The 17,981-nt window shown below is 32.9% G+C and overlaps 3 protein-coding genes across 6 annotated transcripts; 1 reads left to right on the forward strand and 2 right to left on the reverse strand.

The window, feature by feature from the left end:
• Positions 1-6,845: 6,845 nt before the first annotated feature.
• LOC9306867 lies at positions 6,846-7,398 on the forward strand (the record flags this gene model as incomplete). The annotated part of the gene is made up of 1 exon (XM_002868690.2): positions 6,846-7,398. A coding segment is annotated over one exon (417 nt), but the record flags the coding sequence as incomplete, so codon positions are not given.
• Positions 7,399-7,591: 193 nt separating this feature from the next.
• LOC9304809 lies at positions 7,592-11,763 on the reverse strand. Of its 4 annotated transcripts, XM_021017341.1 has the most exons (4): positions 10,992-11,763; positions 9,609-10,873; positions 9,463-9,525; positions 7,592-8,031 (listed from the first exon to the last, which is right to left on the reverse strand). In XM_021017341.1, the coding sequence occupies exon 1, from the start codon at positions 11,467-11,469 to the stop codon at positions 11,131-11,133; it is 339 nt and encodes a 112-aa protein (XP_020873000.1). In that variant the 5' UTR covers positions 11,470-11,763; the 3' UTR covers positions 7,592-8,031; positions 9,463-9,525; positions 9,609-10,873; positions 10,992-11,130. The 4 variants fall into 4 exon arrangements, 3 of the variants coding, with proteins under 3 accessions (XP_020873000.1, XP_020872999.1, XP_002870797.1); XR_002330331.1 differs by lacking the exon at positions 7,592-8,031 and having other exon boundaries at positions 9,231-10,873; positions 10,992-11,305; positions 11,382-11,763; XM_021017340.1 differs by lacking the exon at positions 7,592-8,031 and having other exon boundaries at positions 9,231-9,525.
• Positions 11,764-12,216: 453 nt separating this feature from the next.
• LOC9306868 (putative 2-succinyl-6-hydroxy-2,4-cyclohexadiene-1-carboxylate synthase) lies at positions 12,217-14,858 on the reverse strand. The gene is made up of 10 exons (XM_002870752.2): positions 14,492-14,858; positions 14,287-14,384; positions 14,095-14,192; positions 13,925-13,974; positions 13,328-13,423; positions 13,144-13,233; positions 12,983-13,075; positions 12,805-12,900; positions 12,635-12,700; positions 12,217-12,562 (listed from the first exon to the last, which is right to left on the reverse strand). Exons 1-10 carry the CDS (start codon positions 14,666-14,668, stop codon positions 12,434-12,436), a joined length of 993 nt encoding a protein of 330 aa, XP_002870798.1. The 5' UTR covers positions 14,669-14,858; the 3' UTR covers positions 12,217-12,433.
• Positions 14,859-17,981: the final 3,123 nt, after the last annotated feature.

The following is a 17,981-nucleotide window of genomic DNA, read 5'->3' on the forward strand; positions in this document are numbered from 1 at the left end:
CAAGAAACGTAGCAGAAGCTCTAAGCATGGCAAGAAAGATTATAACCACATATCACAATTAATGGTAAGTAGAATCTATGGCAGAACTACAAAAACTTTCTCTCATTTCGACAGGGTTAGTTTAGTCTTTTTACCCTCACCAAAAATGCCCAATTCTATAAGCATGGATAGAAATGCCTAAAATGAAAGATTTTGCTCGACAAATGCCTAAATCAACAATAACCCCAAGCTAATTTCCTTCGAATTGTTTGTTGTCACGGGTTAAGAGTAGACTTGAGTAGTGCTCTTCTACCACAATGATATCTAAAGTTACGCTCTTTCAAAATCTCATAGACCGACAATCAACAGTTAGGATCACTAATATTTTGACCCCCATAATAATTTGATTTGCAAAATTGACCCTAATCTTCCATAAAACCGATTTTAATATTTCACATTCTCAATCTAGAACTTAAATATGTAATTCATCATGCCGTAGTTATTTTGTTTGGAGTGTGACAATTTATGAGGACATATATTGAGTTGAATAAAATCAATTGATAAACGTGAAAAGAGGACAAATAAGTGACGAGCATGGGAGACAAGAGCAAAGAGGTCAGATTGTGGGATCAGTAGTCACACTCTTCACTGACTTGTGTTTTAGTATCAGGATACCTTATTTCCCCACAAAAACTCTATATTCTTTTTTCCTTCTCTTTGTATTTTTTTAAAGAAAACATAGAGAATAAAGTGAAAGGAACAAGAAAACTACATCACATGGAAAGTGGATATTTTCAGGAAAAAAAAAAGTGGATGATTTGACGTGAAAATTGAGTCTTTTCTTCATACGATACTTCTTGAGTTTTTTTTTTTTTCGTCTGAATGATATTGATAAAACTTCGAAGGATACAACGACCGGCGGAAAAAGATAATATCCCCGGTAAGATAAGTCGGCGGAAAATGGATATATCCCCGAAGACAAGAGCCCAAAAGAGGGAAACTAACAAACAACCGATGATACAACGATAAGCTAAAACTTAGAAAACAAACCTAGAGTCCTCCAATGAGTTAAATGACAAGGAACCACGAGAATCTAAAGAAAAAAATCTGAACTAGGAGCTAAGGGACCAACGCACAATTGCCTTATTTGACTTGTGGAGAGGAACCGAATCAAAACCCATTGTATAGCTCTTCTCTCTGCTGAAAGAAATGATAGAGCTTTGGATAGTATTAAACGTTCCAAACCAACCCCGAGAAGACGATAACCTCAAAACTGGTAGAGATACCGCCTATGATGGCAAAAAGTGACCCACAAACTCCAAAACGAAGCAGATCTTAATGAGACAGAAGAACCAACCAAAGAAAATGAGCCTAGAGCCAATGGCAAATAGCAACGAGTCCGTCTCTTCACAAGGAGAGATTTTCCAGGACATTCGATGCCAAACACAACACCACGGCAAGCAAGCAATTGGCCAGAACAGAAACTTCACTTAAACAAGATCCAACTACAGGACAGACAAAGATCCCACAAAAAGAAGATTCCATAAATTCCAAAACAATCCGGAGAAGAACCCGCAAATCAGAGCAACATACCCGAGAAAGAAAGAACCAGATCTGAAAAATTGACGCCGGAGGATGGGAGACAAAGGTGCAAGAAGAGCAAACCGACCGCATAAACGATCGAGAGCCACCAACAAACAAGAAAACACGGCCCAACCAGATCCGATAGAACAACTCAGACCCATCTCTCACCACGAACTGACCGGAAACGCCACCAAGCCTCGCTGAGCAGCCAAACCAAACCAGAAACGACTCCACATCCCACCTGGGAGGGGGCCGCTGCAAAACTCGAGCAAAGAAGCTGCTCCAAGAACAGAAACTTCACCCTCTTCCTCACGAACAAGTAAAAACCCATCGCAAGAAAGAGACTCACCGGAACGAGTAAAAGGCTAGAGAAAGAAGAAAAGACAACAAATTACACTAAAGAGGCACAACGCCGGTGCTAAAGGAGCCACCGGACGTTGGCCGAACATGAGCGGCGGCTGGTTTGTTTTCAGAAAAGAGAGGAGAGAGAAGAGAGCAAATTAGGTTTTTTTGAGTACATGATACTTCTTGAGTTTATCCAAAGTACTTAATAGAAAAGAAAATGATTTTTTATATATAGCTAGACAACCCTTACATGTAATTAAACTACATTAAAACCTCTATGAATTAATACAGTTGGAACTAATATTTTATTAATTTATGAGCAAATAAATATATTGATTTATCGAAGTCTTAATATATCGAATATTAATTTATAGAATTTTTATTTTATATGGGGTTTGTGTGTTATCTAATTGCAACGGATAATTACCGGTCTTTATGGATACTAGAATTTTGAAAATAAACCAAAGCAAGGTGTTTGAGTTTGATTCCTATTTCCTACTATAAATTGTGTAATTTTTTTTTGGTATCATATGTAATTTTTTTTTTTGTTTTTTCGGACTCTTAGGTGGTGTTATTCATTGATGGATTTTAATAGAATTGAAATCCAACACTAATCCAGTGTTATTCAACTAATGATTCTAAATCTAACTTAAAAATCTGGTGTTATTGGATCTTATACTTGATTAGATTTTAATAGTTTGGTGTTATTCAACTAAGATTTAAAATACTTCATTAAAATCTAGTGTTATTCAAAACTAAAAGACTTGTAAAATCTTTGTATATTAAATCATTTGAAATGAAACCTCTTTAGAGTTTTATGAGTAAATTATTAGAATCAAAATCTAAGATATACTGCAGAGATTTTGAAATCCACACAAACAGATTTTTAAAACCAATATCAGAAAACAAATCTAAACCTTAAAGAATTGACTTTAACTCCATGGTTGAATAACACCTTAGATTAATTTATAATGGATTTGTGCAAAACTTTTGCCAAAGACATGCTTACTCACAATAGTATGTATGATGGCTCCTAGCTCCGCCCGTGAAAAATTCGGTATTTGAATACTCAATACTAATTTAAATAAATATCCAAATAGTCCAAAAATGAGATTTTTATTCACTAAGAATTATGGTAATTGTTAGTTTAAAGTTGATTTATTAAAACTAGAATTTGTTTACATACGAATTTACATAATTATGTGTGAGTTTATATTAGTGTTTTAAATTTACTAAATATCTTTTAATAATGAATAAGTTTTGGGTGTAAATTCCATGTGAATAGGTTGGTCTTTTCTTATTGACTTTGTTACTAGAATAACCATTTTTTCTTATATAAAAATGAAATAAGCATTTTAATTTGGATGTTTATATATATATATTCTTATATGACGTGGGCCAATGATATATATTCATTGGTTAAAAGTGAAACAACGTGTTAGTGTTTGAAGACACTCAAAAATTATAGGCACTTCCTAGTCCCATAATCGAATGCTTTCTAAATTTGATTTGAAATACAAAATAGTAATTAACGAAGGAAACACAAAGGGGACGTACGAAAAGATGTCTCGTCAACATCTAAATTTCTTTGTAATATTTTTACTTATTTATGACAAAAATACAAATAAATAGAAAGTACCTATATCATATTGTCCCTCACTTCCACTTTCATCAAACAAACAAAACAAAACCCAAAACCTTTTGTTAATTCTATCACCTCCTGGTAAACACATATTTACATCTGTAATTTGGTTGAAAATATAAAAAAATAAATGAAAAATGAATCACTACAAAAAATGCGGCAGATAACGTCGGTTATTATTGACCTTGACGTCGATATTAAACCGACTCAAACCATATAGCATCAGTTTCAAAACTGTCGTAAGAACGTGTGACGTTAAATATTTTAACATCACTTTAACAAAAGACCTTTATTTCTACGACTAGTATTTGACACGGTTTAAGTAAATTTAGAGACTGTTTTTATGTGACACAGAAATCAAGAACTCCTTTTCTACACAACCACTGTAAACCAATGCAAATTCTTTGCTTTCAAAGTTTATTAAGTCGGTTTTGAGTATGACGTTAATTAACTGACGTGTACCAGCGTTTCTCTTGTAGTGAATCCGGCTAATATAGTTCAGCTGTCTGGTTTGTATTTTAAATTAACAAAACGACTTATCTACTTTAAGGTTTAAAATTGGTTTTGTTATATTTCCGGTATTTAAAGAATAAAATCAAATAAAAATTGGAATCAATTATTTTCAGTACATTATGGAATGTTCGACACTCTAATTCAAGTACAGATGTAAAACATGTACGAGCACGTTGATCAATGAATAATTTGGTTATAAAATGATCAACTAAATCGTCTAAACATATATTACTTGACTAGAAGGCTGATATTAGAAACGTTGCATTAATACTCTTTACCTTTTGTGCATTACTCCTTAATTATTACATAAAATACTAGTACAAGTTGATACTTATTAATCAATGTACACAATTACACAAATCAATCACGTGGAGTAACAGCTAAACACATGCTATTAACCTGAAATCTAGATAGAAAACCATGTGCACCAAATCGAAATTATAAAAAGAAACTCCACTTCCCTTTTGGTTATTAAATTATTCAAATCTAAAACCCATGTTATTATTATTATTTTTGGTAAAATGTTAAATATGTTATGTATTTTTTTTCTTTAACATCTATGTTATGTATTATTTATATATAAAAAGGAAGTTATGTGCATGCAGGGAATGAATATACAAAACATGCTCTCTGTTCACTTCCATGCCTTCCTTCTCTGTCTCCTTCTCCCATGTGCCTTCACATGCTCTTTAACCAAACCGGTTTCCGGTTTAATTCCATGGTTCTCATATTTCAAATGAGGTTTTGCTGGCTCACATGCAACACCTCTCTACGAAGCACATTTTAATACGCTAATTATGTCACTTTTTTGTTGACCAAAATGCCCTTCCAAAGTTTTTTATGTAGTTCATAATTTTGAGGATTAACAAATTATCTCCTAGAAAATTATGAGTTGTACAGAAAGTAATCTGGTATTTATTTTTTGGTCGAGTAGAAAACTCAAGACTTGGTTCATATGTCATACGTGAAGGCCTTGTTTGTTTGATTTTTACTTATTAGGTTCCTTTTTTTTGTCAACCTTATAAACCTATTGGTGACTGGATATTAAAAAGAAAAAAAGACTAATCGAATTGATTTGGGTGGTTTAAATAGTATTAAGGGTGTAATTTCTTCTCAATTTTGAAACGAAAAATAAGGTAACCAACCTCTCTTCCAATAATCAGAATGTAAACCAAACTAAATCTAAACCAAACTAGAAGAAAATAAACTATAAGCAATTCACAAGCTAGTTTGACGTCAATCGCTACATATTATATAGTATCTTCATCTTGAGTGATTTCTTTGCCATTTGAAATGTAATTTTTTTTTTATCTTTTGTTAACAATGTCTTCACTAAAATTATATTGATGTACAATAGATAGTACGAAAAAATATGTGTATTCTTTTGTTGAGCATTGCATTTAACATTTCAACAAAACAAAATGGACACATGTATGAAGAATAAAATAGAAAATATCAAATTCTATTTTAGAGCATTATATTAAGATTTATTATTTATTTATTTTGTCTTAAGATATTTTGTTATTTAATATAGTGAAAAAGACAAAAATAAAGTGGTCCAACAAAGAAATCAAACGAAAACATTTATTTGGTCAAATGATATGAAACATTTGATTAGAAAATTTGTTAACATCTTTCGTACGTACTATTTTTGAGTAAAATATGTTAATAAATGGATTATATGGATTAAGCTCGAGAGGGGCAAAATAAAACTGGAAAAAGAAAGAAAATGGTATTGCTAAAAGCCTCAAACATATGATCATGTGCCGTCACAGAAGGCTCAGGCTTTTGCTGTCATTTGGCAAATGCGCACTCTTCTCCCACTTCTCTCTTTAACCAGCGTTTCACATACCATTCTTTTCATATTTTAGGTTCGTAAATATTGTAATATAACTACAACCACCAACTATAATCAACGACATATTTTGTTGTTCATTTGAAAATCTGTATATAATTTGAAAACTAATGCTTTAGGCTTGTTTTTTATTTTTTGAAAACATCCCAGGAAAATAAGTTGTAATATAACTATTGTAACAAGAAAAGAATTGAATTTGAAGTATGAAATTAAATATTTTTGGATATTCACAGTTAAAAGAAACAAAAAACAATTTATCATTTTTATGGAAAAAACTGCAACACAAAAAAACTATCACATTTTAGTTTGTTGTTGTAATATAGGATAAAATATATTTTTAATAGTTTTTCTATTGTGGAGTAAATGTTTTGTAAAATGAGTAACTCATATATATTAAGTTATAAAAAAATGAGTACCTCATATATATACTTGTGTTTTTGTTATAAATACATTTTTTCTGACATGCATAATCATGATAATTTTGTAACGAAAAAATAATAATTTTTTTATCAGCCATTATATTTAGAGTTAAGGTTGAATAATGAGAAATAATTTGATTTTTAATACGATAGCAGAAATTGTTTAAAATGTGGTTTTATTTTGTTAACACTATACATTATGCATATTTAAATTTATTATAAATCCATTGATAACACTAATACAAACCAATATTATCTTTGATTAAATACGTATTTTTTAAATCAATTGTTTGAAAATATTTAGGATTATTCCCCTGAGAGATATTTGACAAGGAGCACGTGATATTAAGATATTATCGAGATATTTATTTTAACTTGCATAACCACAAGGGCCCAAGAAAAGGTACAAAACGACAAACAAAGGAATGAAATCACCACTAGTGGCACTCTCGTAATAAACAATAACTCAAGGGTCATAAACGAATAACCAATCGTACATAAACCCCGATCCTCTCTATCAATCTTTAGAAAAAGAGAGAAAAAAACAAATTCTTTTGATCCTCTGTTCTTATTCTTCACGATGAGAATCTTAAAGACTCAAAGATCAAGGGGAGGAAGAAGAAGCAAGAAAATCGGAAACAAAAGAACAAATGTTTCATCATGTGGAGGAGAAAAGTTCTCCGAGAAGCTTCAGGCGCTTAAGAGTCTTCTTCCTCCGGCAACAACGACTGAGAAGAGTCGTCAAGATGCTTACGTGGAGGAAGATTCCGACAGTGGAGAGACGGAACAGTTGTTTCAAGAAACTGCTGACTATATCGTCAGGCTTAGGACACAAGTCATGGTGTTGCAAAAGTTAATCGAGATCTATAGATCATCTGATCAAACGGAAGATAGTTTGTGTCATAATGTTCATATTAAATTTTGATTATGTTTTTTTTTTTAAGCAAGCTTTTTTCTTTTAATGTATTACTTGTTTGGAACCTTTATGGTTTAGGTAGTCCATGATGTATAATGTTTGATTTCGACGAAAGAAGAAATGAAATCGGTCACCATTATGTGTATTCTTCTTTTTGTTCTACAACATATGAAAGTATTGTTCGTTTGACTGTCGTTAGCATTCATGTATTACCAAATACCGACACAGTTTATGGTTTGTTTTATTGTCGTTAGTTACTACTTACTAATGAGTAATGACCATCAATAACAACCAAATTATGTTCGTTTTATCTTTGTTGATTTTTTATTTTATGCAATAGTGAATTATTTTTTTATAAAGTTAAAATTCATTGTTTTGAAATTTAGATTAATGATATATTGATAGTTTGCGATAAGGAAACAGGCATGATTCAAATAGTAAAAAGACAAAGAGTCTAGTTAGATCAACTACACATTTGATATTTAATTAAATATAAATTTAAAATAGTGTTAGAGATTATCATTAGAACCACATGGTGGTGGGCGAGTGGTTCTCGTTTGGTTGGAAGGATCGCCCTGTTGGTCTAGGCCAGGGATCGATCTTCCCCGGATGCAGTTTCGCTCTCTCACTCCTGTGGCCACCTGGGAATTTACATGCGGACTTGCTCAGGCGCCCCAGACCACCAGTTTATCAGGGGGCTCTTAAGTGGAGGCTTAAAAATCCATGTGACGTGGGCTTAGGCCCAGTGGACTAGTCAGATCACTGTGTGGTCTGGATACTGGGTTATCAAAAAAAAAAAAAAAAAAAAAAAAGATTATCATTAGAAAAAATGGATCAACTACACATTTGATATTTAAATAGAAATTTAAAATAGTACTGTTATATCATAAAAAAAAAAAAAAAAATCAGATTAGAAAATGCATGTCTATTTATGGATGATGTGTTATGGGTTTCCTAAAATTTTGTTTTAGGATTCTTGTTTTCTTTTGGTGGAGGCTTAATAACTTTGAATTTTAAACCATGTAGTCTAGGACTAAAAGTAGTCTAGATTACATAATTCCTTTTTATGTCCTTTTCTAATCTGAAGTCTTTTTTCTAGAAATAATTTTAGCAACTGGATATAGAAAGGAAACCTTAAAATGAAAAATAACAAACGGTTTTCTATAGAAGTATTAATAAACTACAAAACTAAAGATAGAAAGTGGACATAAAAGTAAAGAAGGAAGAGATACGTACACGGTACATCAGTATATATGATGCATGTGATGTGTAGTTTATGTCCCTCTAGGATGTCCCACATTTACATATTTGTATGTGTATAGATGTCAAGATGTGTATATATATTTATGTATCGTGTATGTAATTAATTCATGGTCACGGTGATTGTGACTTGTTAGTCCCTTTGGTTAACTCTACCATGTGACCTCTCTATTTTAAAACTTTCAAAAAAAAATTCAATATAAATTTTGAAACCCATAGGCCATTCCAATTATACTACAACTAGTATTACCCCGTGCTACACACGGACATAGGTTTGCAAACAATACATTTAAGCAAAAATTGCATGTATAAACAACTTAAGGTTTATCAGAAAAAATGAGTGTGCATAAAAACACATTAACACACTTTTCATTGATTAACCACAAACATAATAAAAAATTTAAATACATTGATCTTAGTTCGTTAAGTACAAAGATTAGTTTAAAGATTTCATGTTTTACTTCTTTGCGTCTTACTCTTCCTGTATTTCTTTTAATACTTCTTAATCTACTATATGAGTAGTTTATGTCTTCTTTGGTTTTTCTACATCAAGTAATTCATTCATTATCTCTTTGTGCAAACATTTTTACAAATTGAAATAAAACAATAAGAAGTTAAAAAAATCAGTATGTTATAACACATATACATCTGAAGGCAAAAAAAAAACGTGTAGCATAATGCTTCTTCACATTTCAGACTATTCTAACCATTTTGAGAGTGAAATTTTTGTATTTAAAAATACTGAAAAAGTTATCTTAGAGAATAATTTCATTGACGAATTTGATTGTGATTGTCTAAGAATCATCTTTTTCTAGCGGTCAAGAAACCTAGTGGAGTTGAGGAGTTTCTTTTTCATTGTATTGATATATCAAACCTCAAAAGAAAAGGAAAACTGTGGACATTGACGGAGAATACTAAACAGTTGATAAAGAAATTTAGCCAAAAATACCTTTGTTAATTTTGTTTTGACTTTTGATTCTATCATCTTCGACACTTCATGTTCTTCTCACCCCTACAACCGTACATAAACCAATTCTTCTTATTGAAACTCTAAAACATTGAAATTGTAGAGAAAAAAAATGGCAAAATACTCACTGTATAAACGAAAGTTAGGGAAGCCGAGGAAGTGGAGAATCACATTTTGTATGGGATCGAATCAGAGATTTTCTGATGTTTGTGGGAGTATAAGAAGGTTGAGATCGTGGGCGAAGAAGAAGGATCGTGGATTGTGGGTGAGCAGTTCTGAGAAATTGTCGATAGGGTTCGTGTATATTTTTCTTTTTTTTTCTTGTTGTATTTATTTTAATTGATTTTTATTAATTGTCTAAAATCTATGTGGCAAGTTTTAATTGGACAAGTGATTTGTGATTTATAAGATAAAGGATGCGCATGGTGCTTTCCCTCTTTTCTATGTATGTCTTTATTTTATTTCTTAGAACAAACTAAAGTAAGAACAACAAATTGAAATTTTCTTAACCCAAGCTTCTTCATGGAACAGTGTCTCGATTTTAGGGTAAATAATGTAAACTTGTCATCATCATACCGGGTTTGGTTAATTCCTCTTTCTGCATTGTGCAAACAATCCGTGTGATTCACTTGGCCACTTGAACTTCGGCTCAGAAGTTTTACCCATAGTAGGTTTGTTCATTCCAAAGTTAGTCCAACGATTATGAAAAAAATCTACATATAACCTTTTTAATTTTTATTTTTATTTTTTTCTTTATATTACTTTTATAAATTGATTGATACATGTCATGATTTTTAGTGTTAGATATATTTTATCAATTATACAATAAATGTAAATTGTTATGTTTTTATGAAACACCAATTTGTATAGAACAAAATAAGATGTAAGAAATTTCCTAACTTATATGATATATATATTTTTTTGAATGAACGAATGTAAAATTTTTTTTTTTTTTTTTTCAACCACACATTAATTAATAAATAACTCTTTGATTGATTGCCCAGAAAGTCTACAAAGTAATTATATGCAACCTTTTGCCAAACTTGAAAGAGAAGACCAATGTAATAACAGAGTGAGGTTTAGTTGCTTGGTGCGCCAAACCAAAGACGTAGTCCGTCTTCTAGTTTGCTTGATACCGAGTCCTGTATTAGGATTGCAGAGAAGCTGGTTGTGATACCGCGACTTAGATTTTCATGATACCGCGACTTCAGCCGAAAAAAGACAGAGAAAAAGGACAGAGAAGGAACAGATGGTCAGATGGTCTCTTGTCTCTATAGGAACTTGACAAAACACACATGAAGTTATATGAAATTAGCAAATTAGTTCCTGGTTTACGCTGATTACAGGGTTTGCTGATCCTCAGGCTCCGCGACTTATGCAGCCACTGAGATATCTATAGAACAATATATTGATTTTTTAGATTCGTAACCACCAATTTGCAGAAGAAATATCATTAACACAGATCAAAAAAAAAATAATTAACTCTTAGATAGATAAAATTTCTGAGTCACCTCCAAGAGACTCCATTGTCGGCTCCAAAGACATGGTAGATCATTGAAAACTGCAAGGCAATCAAATCTCACGAACACTTAAATAAATCTAAATTAAATATACAAACAATAATGAATATATAATAACAAAAAACGACAATCAAATTGGCCTGTTTTTTTTGAAACTTAGCTCCTCGATCAACCTCGCGTGATGGCCTTCTAGCAGAGCTTTATGACTGGAGCAAGATGGTGATGAGACCCTGGAGCTTGTGTAGGAGGCTTTGTCTTTAGGGTTAGGGTTCTTGAGAACGTTTGTGTCCAACTTGTGTTTGGTCCTGATGGAAGGAGGAGTCATATGTGAGATATTTCGGTCAAAAGAGTCGACAATATAGTGGGAATCAAGGATTAAACCACATTCTGTGCAGATTGTATCCCCAGATCGATAGTCGATAACCGTATCGGTTCGTTTCTTGCAGTCCAAGCAAGTAATTACCTCCATTGTGACTTGTATAAATATACCCTATGGCGAGGTTCGATGGGTTTTGTGGGGTTTATTTATACCAAAGGAAGGTGATGGGAAGGTGGAAATTTTTCTTTTCCCAACAGGATTTGGTTTTATCCTTTGTTTATTATACTATTAAATCTAAGTTCTGTTTAAGATATGATTATTATTAATCAGCATAAATGTTCATAATAGGATTTGCTTTTGCTTTGGTTCCTCAATCTACTTATATTTAAATATTACAAATATTTTCATGTTTAAAGATTTGACTATTAATAAGCCTAAATAAGTTTCCAATCACTGTATCTCCAAATCAAGAGTGAAAAGGACAATGCTTTGTGTTTAATATGATCCATGAACTAATTCAATAAACAGTACATAGTACTTTTTATCATCTACCAAAAGTTTCAATAAATGTGAGATATTTTTTGAGATGATTCATGAAGCAGTTTCTACATCACCTTAGAACTGGCAACCACAACGAAAGGAAAACAAGTTTGGTTTATAAAATAGAGTAGAAGCATGCATCAGAAAATAAATCTATTTTGGACAAAAAAAAAAAATCTATTTTGGACTTGAGAGTTTTAGAGAGCAATCAAATTGTCTTTTATAATCATTTCCCTAATTCAAACATCTCTTTGAGTTTGGTTTTGTTCTGTTTAGACAAAGCTTTTTTCATTACATGTTCTTGGAGAAAATCACCTTAGCGGATCTCGCATCCACATACCTCCCTACAATCTTGAATTTAAATCAATACACTTATAATTTATAGCTTAGAAAATGATTATGTAGATGTTTCTATTGCTTCCTTTTTTCATAAAACAAATACATATATATATAGCCATCCCAGGCTCATCATGGACTAATCTAATAATTTGTATTTTATTAATCATATATAAGTTATAACTCCTTCCTCTGTAGCCAATCAATGAGTTTGAAGCAGAGTTTACAGTATATGGAATCAATAGAGCTTTCCACTGGCGAAATCCGATATCAGCTTCACAATGTGTTTAGGGTTCTCAACATGTGGAAGATGACCGGAATCTGGTACTTCCCGTAAAACCGCATTTGCTAGCTCACACAACAATTTCTGCATTTTGTTGATGACATTAAGAAACTTTTTCAACTAACTTTTCTATGTTTTCAATTGAAGAAAACTTACAACTGAGAGCTGGTTGCTAACAATCTGATCGTTCTCACTGCATACAACGAGCGTCTTATGGTCGATCTGCGCACGTGTTACATCCAAAATGTAAACAAAGTCAGAACATATATAAGCTGATTCGGTTTTTTTTGTTACATTTGGATAACTATGTGAAGTATTTTTATTACGAGTTTGATGTGTGATGCGACGTTATAGCCTCCACTAATCATAAAATCGACCATAGCATCCTCCCACCATGGCATTTGACAATGTAACCGGCCAATCTACACAAAAGCAGAGTCATTTTTTTTAATCACTTTGATATATGAAAAAGATAAGAAAAAATGAAGGGGGATTTGATCTTACATTAGTCCAATCTATGTTCTCGGATAAGGGTGAGGAACAAAAGGCTAAGACGTTGGCCAAAAGGCGCAGAGGGAATGACTTTAACAACTTTACCTGAAAGAACAACAACGATGTTAATACAAACGTTAAATCTCGAGTATAATAAGAGTTTTCGGACAAACCCCAGCGTAAGCGATGGATTTTGGTAACTCTTTGAGCCGACCGGTTCCTTCAGAATACGCATTGGCATTAATAAGAACCAATTTATCAACCTGAAAAGCGCGGAAATAATCAGATTTACTGAGTGAAGTATTAAGATGGGTTTAATCCAAAAGAGTATTTGATTGTGGTAAACTGAAAATTTACAGCTTCGGGGTATGTAGCAGTGAAATCAACTGCTACGGTTGCTCCTAAGCTTGGTCCAACTAAGATCATTGGTCGTTTGATATATGTTTTCCAAAGCTGAAATTCAAACCAAAGACCAAAGAACAAAGGATTAACCATGGGGAAAATCCATACCGCATATTACAACAAGGAGTACTACACGAAACAGACTATATAGCGACAGTGGATTTTTCACTAAATTAACGATCAAATACCAATGAATAAGCTATGCCTTAGAAATTCTGTAAATAATTCATCGGTTTCAACCAAGTATATAGTCGCGCATTTGTCACTTTATCAATTATTATTTACCAACCAACAGAATCTATCGCAAAAATCATCAGGAAATTCAAGACGGACTAGACGATCCCAACGTCAATGCTAAATTTGCCACAACTTTATATGTGTTGTTGTTTAGCAGTAACACGAATTTGTAATCATCGATGATAGTACATTTAGTGTATAGTTAGTTGTCCCAAAAGAAAGTGATATAGCGACTGATATCATTCATTTAGTGACAGAATTTTTTCGTTGTTATTCGCTTGTTTTCTTGTAGTATAATTGATAAATAGTACTGACCTCGAATAGATGATGTCGCTTAGATGCTGCATCACATGGTGGTAGTTTCTCTACAATGTCGTTAAATCAGTAAGTTCTTGAATTTTGAAAAGAATCAATCACACATTAATATCTTCTAAAATCGAATTCTCAAGAATCTTGTTTAATTTGTGTAAAAATGTAAATCTTACCAAGATCTGAGAAACCCCAACCAAGAACATCAATAGCCCAAGTCTCAAGACAAGCTTGTTCAAGCAGAGGATAAGTGCGTCTCCATTCAAGACAAGAACTAAAAGCCCAAAAGAATTCCGACAAAGTTAAAAGTCAGACACAGTGTTCACAAGAATAATTATACTGTCAGTAAAAAAAAAAAATTACAAAACCTGTCGAAACAATGGAGAAGAACAACAGGACTTTTGTCATGTAATTGAACAAGTGGTTTGATGCAGCTACTCATTACACTGCCTCTAAAGTTTCCCACCTGCAAAGACATTTTCATTTTCTTACACAAAAACTTAAAAACTTTCAAGAAATTAAGGATCAAAATTCTCTGTTTTAGTACATGCAAGAGATAGAGAGAAGAAGAACCTGAAGAGGAACAGGAATTCGTACAATCCTTTGAGCTAAAGCTCTTGCAAATGGGTCTCTTATGTTCTGTATCTCCTTCGGAAGAAATGCCGGAAACCCATCTCCGTTCGCCGTTACCCGTTGCCGGAATCTTGTCACCGGAGGTGGTGGAAAGACCATTTTCAAGCTACCCATCATTTCTCTCTCTTGAGCTTTCACTGCTTGTACTTGTTTTTGAATCTTTTCTACAAGAAAATTATGAATTATTTAAGTGTTTAATATTGTGATTCGAGTATTTGTGATATTGAAGAGACTACCTATATATAGAAAAGAGTGTTATGTTTGGACAATAACCATTTGAATATAATTTAAATCAAAAGTGCAATGCAACTACTTCTTGTTATTTCTCATTAATTAAAATCTTGTTATTTTTTATTTACTTCTTTTTGTTGTTTTCTTTTGAAATGACCACACAAGTTTTCTGACAATTTACACGCTTTCTAATTTTTGAGGCTTAAAGACAAAAAAAAAGTAGAGCCACAACAAATAATATTTTTTGTTTCTCTCCGTCCATAATATCTTCCAAACAGTAATTAACGTGTTAAATAATGTTACTTTTGTGTAGTAGAATCTTACTTAATCACTTTTGTGGAGTATAACATTACATATAATACATGGCACATTGTTATTTAATCAGTTAATCTTATATAATAAAGTTTCTTCTCAATGACAATAAAATGTCCCTAGTTTCTGCTTTCTGCCACATCACGGCCTGGCCACAAGGCCCACAATCCACATATCTTCTCTAAGGGCATCATCAATGGGGGATCATGTGAGGATGTTCTTAGAGAGAATATAATGTTAAAATAATGTAAGATCATGTGTTTAGATCTTTTGTTTAGAAGTTGATTAGTGGGAGAACATGTGTAAGATCTTAAGATTTAATAATATAATAATCTAAATTAAATTAAGATTTTACAATTATTAAAACATTTAAAAGTGAAATGTTTGTGAAAATACAATACTAAATATTTATGAAAAAAAACATTAAAAATATAAATAACAATAAACAAACAAACATATTACTTAATAAAAGCACAAAAACATTTTATCTAATTAATACATAGTTTATTGTCCAAATTTATTCCAAATATGTTGAATCAAATCCTCTTTTAATTGGTGATGTGCTTGTCTATCACGAATTCTTGTATGCCCATCACCTAAACCTTCAAGATTTGTAGCCATATTTACTGAAAACGTAAGATCCCGAGGTATTTCGGTTTCATCTTCTTGTCGGAATTCATTTTCGTCATAGAGAGTGTATGAATCTCGCTCATCTTCGACAATCATATTATGGAGTATGAGACAAGCTCTCATAATATATGCTATTTTACCTTTCGACCATAAAAGAGATGGATTTTTAATCATGGCGAATCTAGATTGCAGGACTCCAAATGCACGCTCAACATCTTTTCGTGCACCTTCTTGACGTTCAGCAAACAAACTATGTTCCGGGTGTTGTGGTTTTGGGATGGATTTAACAAATGTCGCCCATTCGGGGTAAATGCCATCCGTCAGATAGTAAGCCAAATTATACTCCCTTCCGTTGACATAGTACGTCACTTCGGGAGCTCGACCGTAAATAATGTCATTAAAAACTGGAGATTGATCAAGAACATTTAAATCGTTACTAGTACCTGGCGCTCCAAAAAATGCGTGCCATATCCAGAGATCTTGTGAAGCTACCGCCTCCAAAACAATTGTTGGTTTACTGGTGCCTCGTGAATACATTCCTTTCCAAGCAGTTGGGCAATTCTTCCACTTCCAATGCATACAGTCGATGCTGCCAACCATCCCGGGAAAACCCCGCTTTTCTCCATAAAAGAGTAGCCTTCGGAGATCCTCTTGTGTGGGTCGCCGTAGGTATTCAGTGCCAAACAAGTCCACTATTCCGACGACGAAATGTTCCAAACATTCACGAGCAGTCGATTCACCAATACGTAAATATTCGTCAACCGAGTCCGACCCAGTCCCATATGCTAATAGCCGAATTGCTGCAGTACATTGTACTAGCGGTGATACACCATTTCGGAACCTTGCATCCTTTTTGAACTAGTTTGTGAACTAAAAGGAGGGATTTGGGAGGAACCAATGTTTGCATTGCGATCAAAGCCATCATATGGGAAGTTAAGAAGGCTGAAGTAGGATTGAGACTGACTATTATTTGGAGTATTATTTGGTTCCATAGCATTCAGAGGAAGAGAGATTATTGGCTAGAACAGAGACTATTGGCTTGAAGAGAGATTATTGGATCAGAGAAGTAGAAGGTATGAGAGATTTAGTATTGGCTTGGATGTAATATAGAGAAGTTAAGAAGTTGTTAAAGACTTTTAATTCTAAGCAGTTGGATGTAATGTAGTGTTGTTAAAGACTTTTAATTCTAAATAACCATTACCTACTTCAGTCACTTCAGAAGTAAATGAAGGTCATTGAGTGTTTTTTATAAGTAAACCAAAAAAGTTTGGTTGTGTTAACGCATTGAACTCAACTAGAATATCCTAAAAATTCATATCATCTAGCAATTCAGTTTTGTTAAAACATTAAGGGTTAGGTTTCATATAAATCAGTTTTAAAATTGCAAGACCATCACAACTCAAGTGGAAACAGGGATCATTATCCAAATTGCAAGACCATCTTATCCAAATTGCAAGACAATCACAAATTGCAAGACATAAACCAATCAAACATTCGAGACCAATCCAAACCTTTAATTGACAGATTAGATGAAACCCTATAACATTTATACTAAACCCAAACCTAATTCACAGATTTCAAGACCCAAAATCGATGAAACATAACTGAGGGAGGACACGAGGGGACTACCTTGTCTATTTCGCCGGAGATGAGATTTGGGAGACAGAGGAGACGAGGATACAAAGGCGTAAGGAAAGGAATTCGACTTCGACTTCAAATCGCCGGACCTATGAATCGACAAAGAAGACATTTTTAACGGATGAAATTCACAAAACTATGTACAGATCGATTTCTACATGGAAGAGATCTCGATTTTGGTGTTTTAATGGCCGGAAAACAAACCTTAATCGGAGAAGATGATGAGCTATCGCCGCTTTGGAAAGGAAGAAGAAACCTAGTCGCGATTTCGATTTTTGGAGAAATGAAAATGTTTTCTCCTTTGCAAAAAAGCGGATCCAATCACGGGCTGCCACGTACACCGAAGAACAAGGGTTAAAACACATCTTGGGCAAGATCGATTCTCTCTGATCCAAGCCCACTATTCATTATTTCCCAATTTTAATAATGTGAAGAACATGACCCAAGTTATGCCACTGCAGATGCTCTAAATAGGTTTTATATTTTAGTACCACTACATTAACAGCTACATTAAGACCTAGTTTCAAACTACAGTAGGTTTTTTTTTTGCTAAATTTTTCTAAAATTACCTTAAATATTAATTAATAATGAAATATAAAATATAGGGAGACTCACAAAA

The sequence above is a fragment of the Arabidopsis lyrata genome (assembly GCF_000004255.2).
Source record: "Arabidopsis lyrata subsp. lyrata unplaced genomic scaffold ARALYscaffold_7, whole genome shotgun sequence".
Taxonomy (NCBI): Eukaryota; Viridiplantae; Streptophyta; class Magnoliopsida; order Brassicales; family Brassicaceae; genus Arabidopsis; species Arabidopsis lyrata.

What these genes read in the sequence shown, in the direction of transcription:
- LOC9304809 (XM_021017341.1), bottom strand. Translation starts at nt 11,469, where the DNA reads ATGGAGGTAATTACTTGCTTGGACTGCAAGAAACGAACCGATACGGTT.
- LOC9306868 (XM_002870752.2), bottom strand. Translation starts at nt 14,668, where the DNA reads ATGATGGGTAGCTTGAAAATGGTCTTTCCACCACCTCCGGTGACAAGA. An exon ending in TTGGGGTTTCTCAGATCTTG is followed by an intron (nt 13,975 to 14,094) that starts GTAAGATTTACA and finishes ACGACATTGTAG; the next exon opens with AGAAACTACCACCATGTGAT. An exon ending in AGCGACATCATCTATTCGAG is followed by an intron (nt 13,424 to 13,924) that starts GTCAGTACTATT and finishes TTTGAATTTCAG; the next exon opens with CTTTGGAAAACATATATCAA.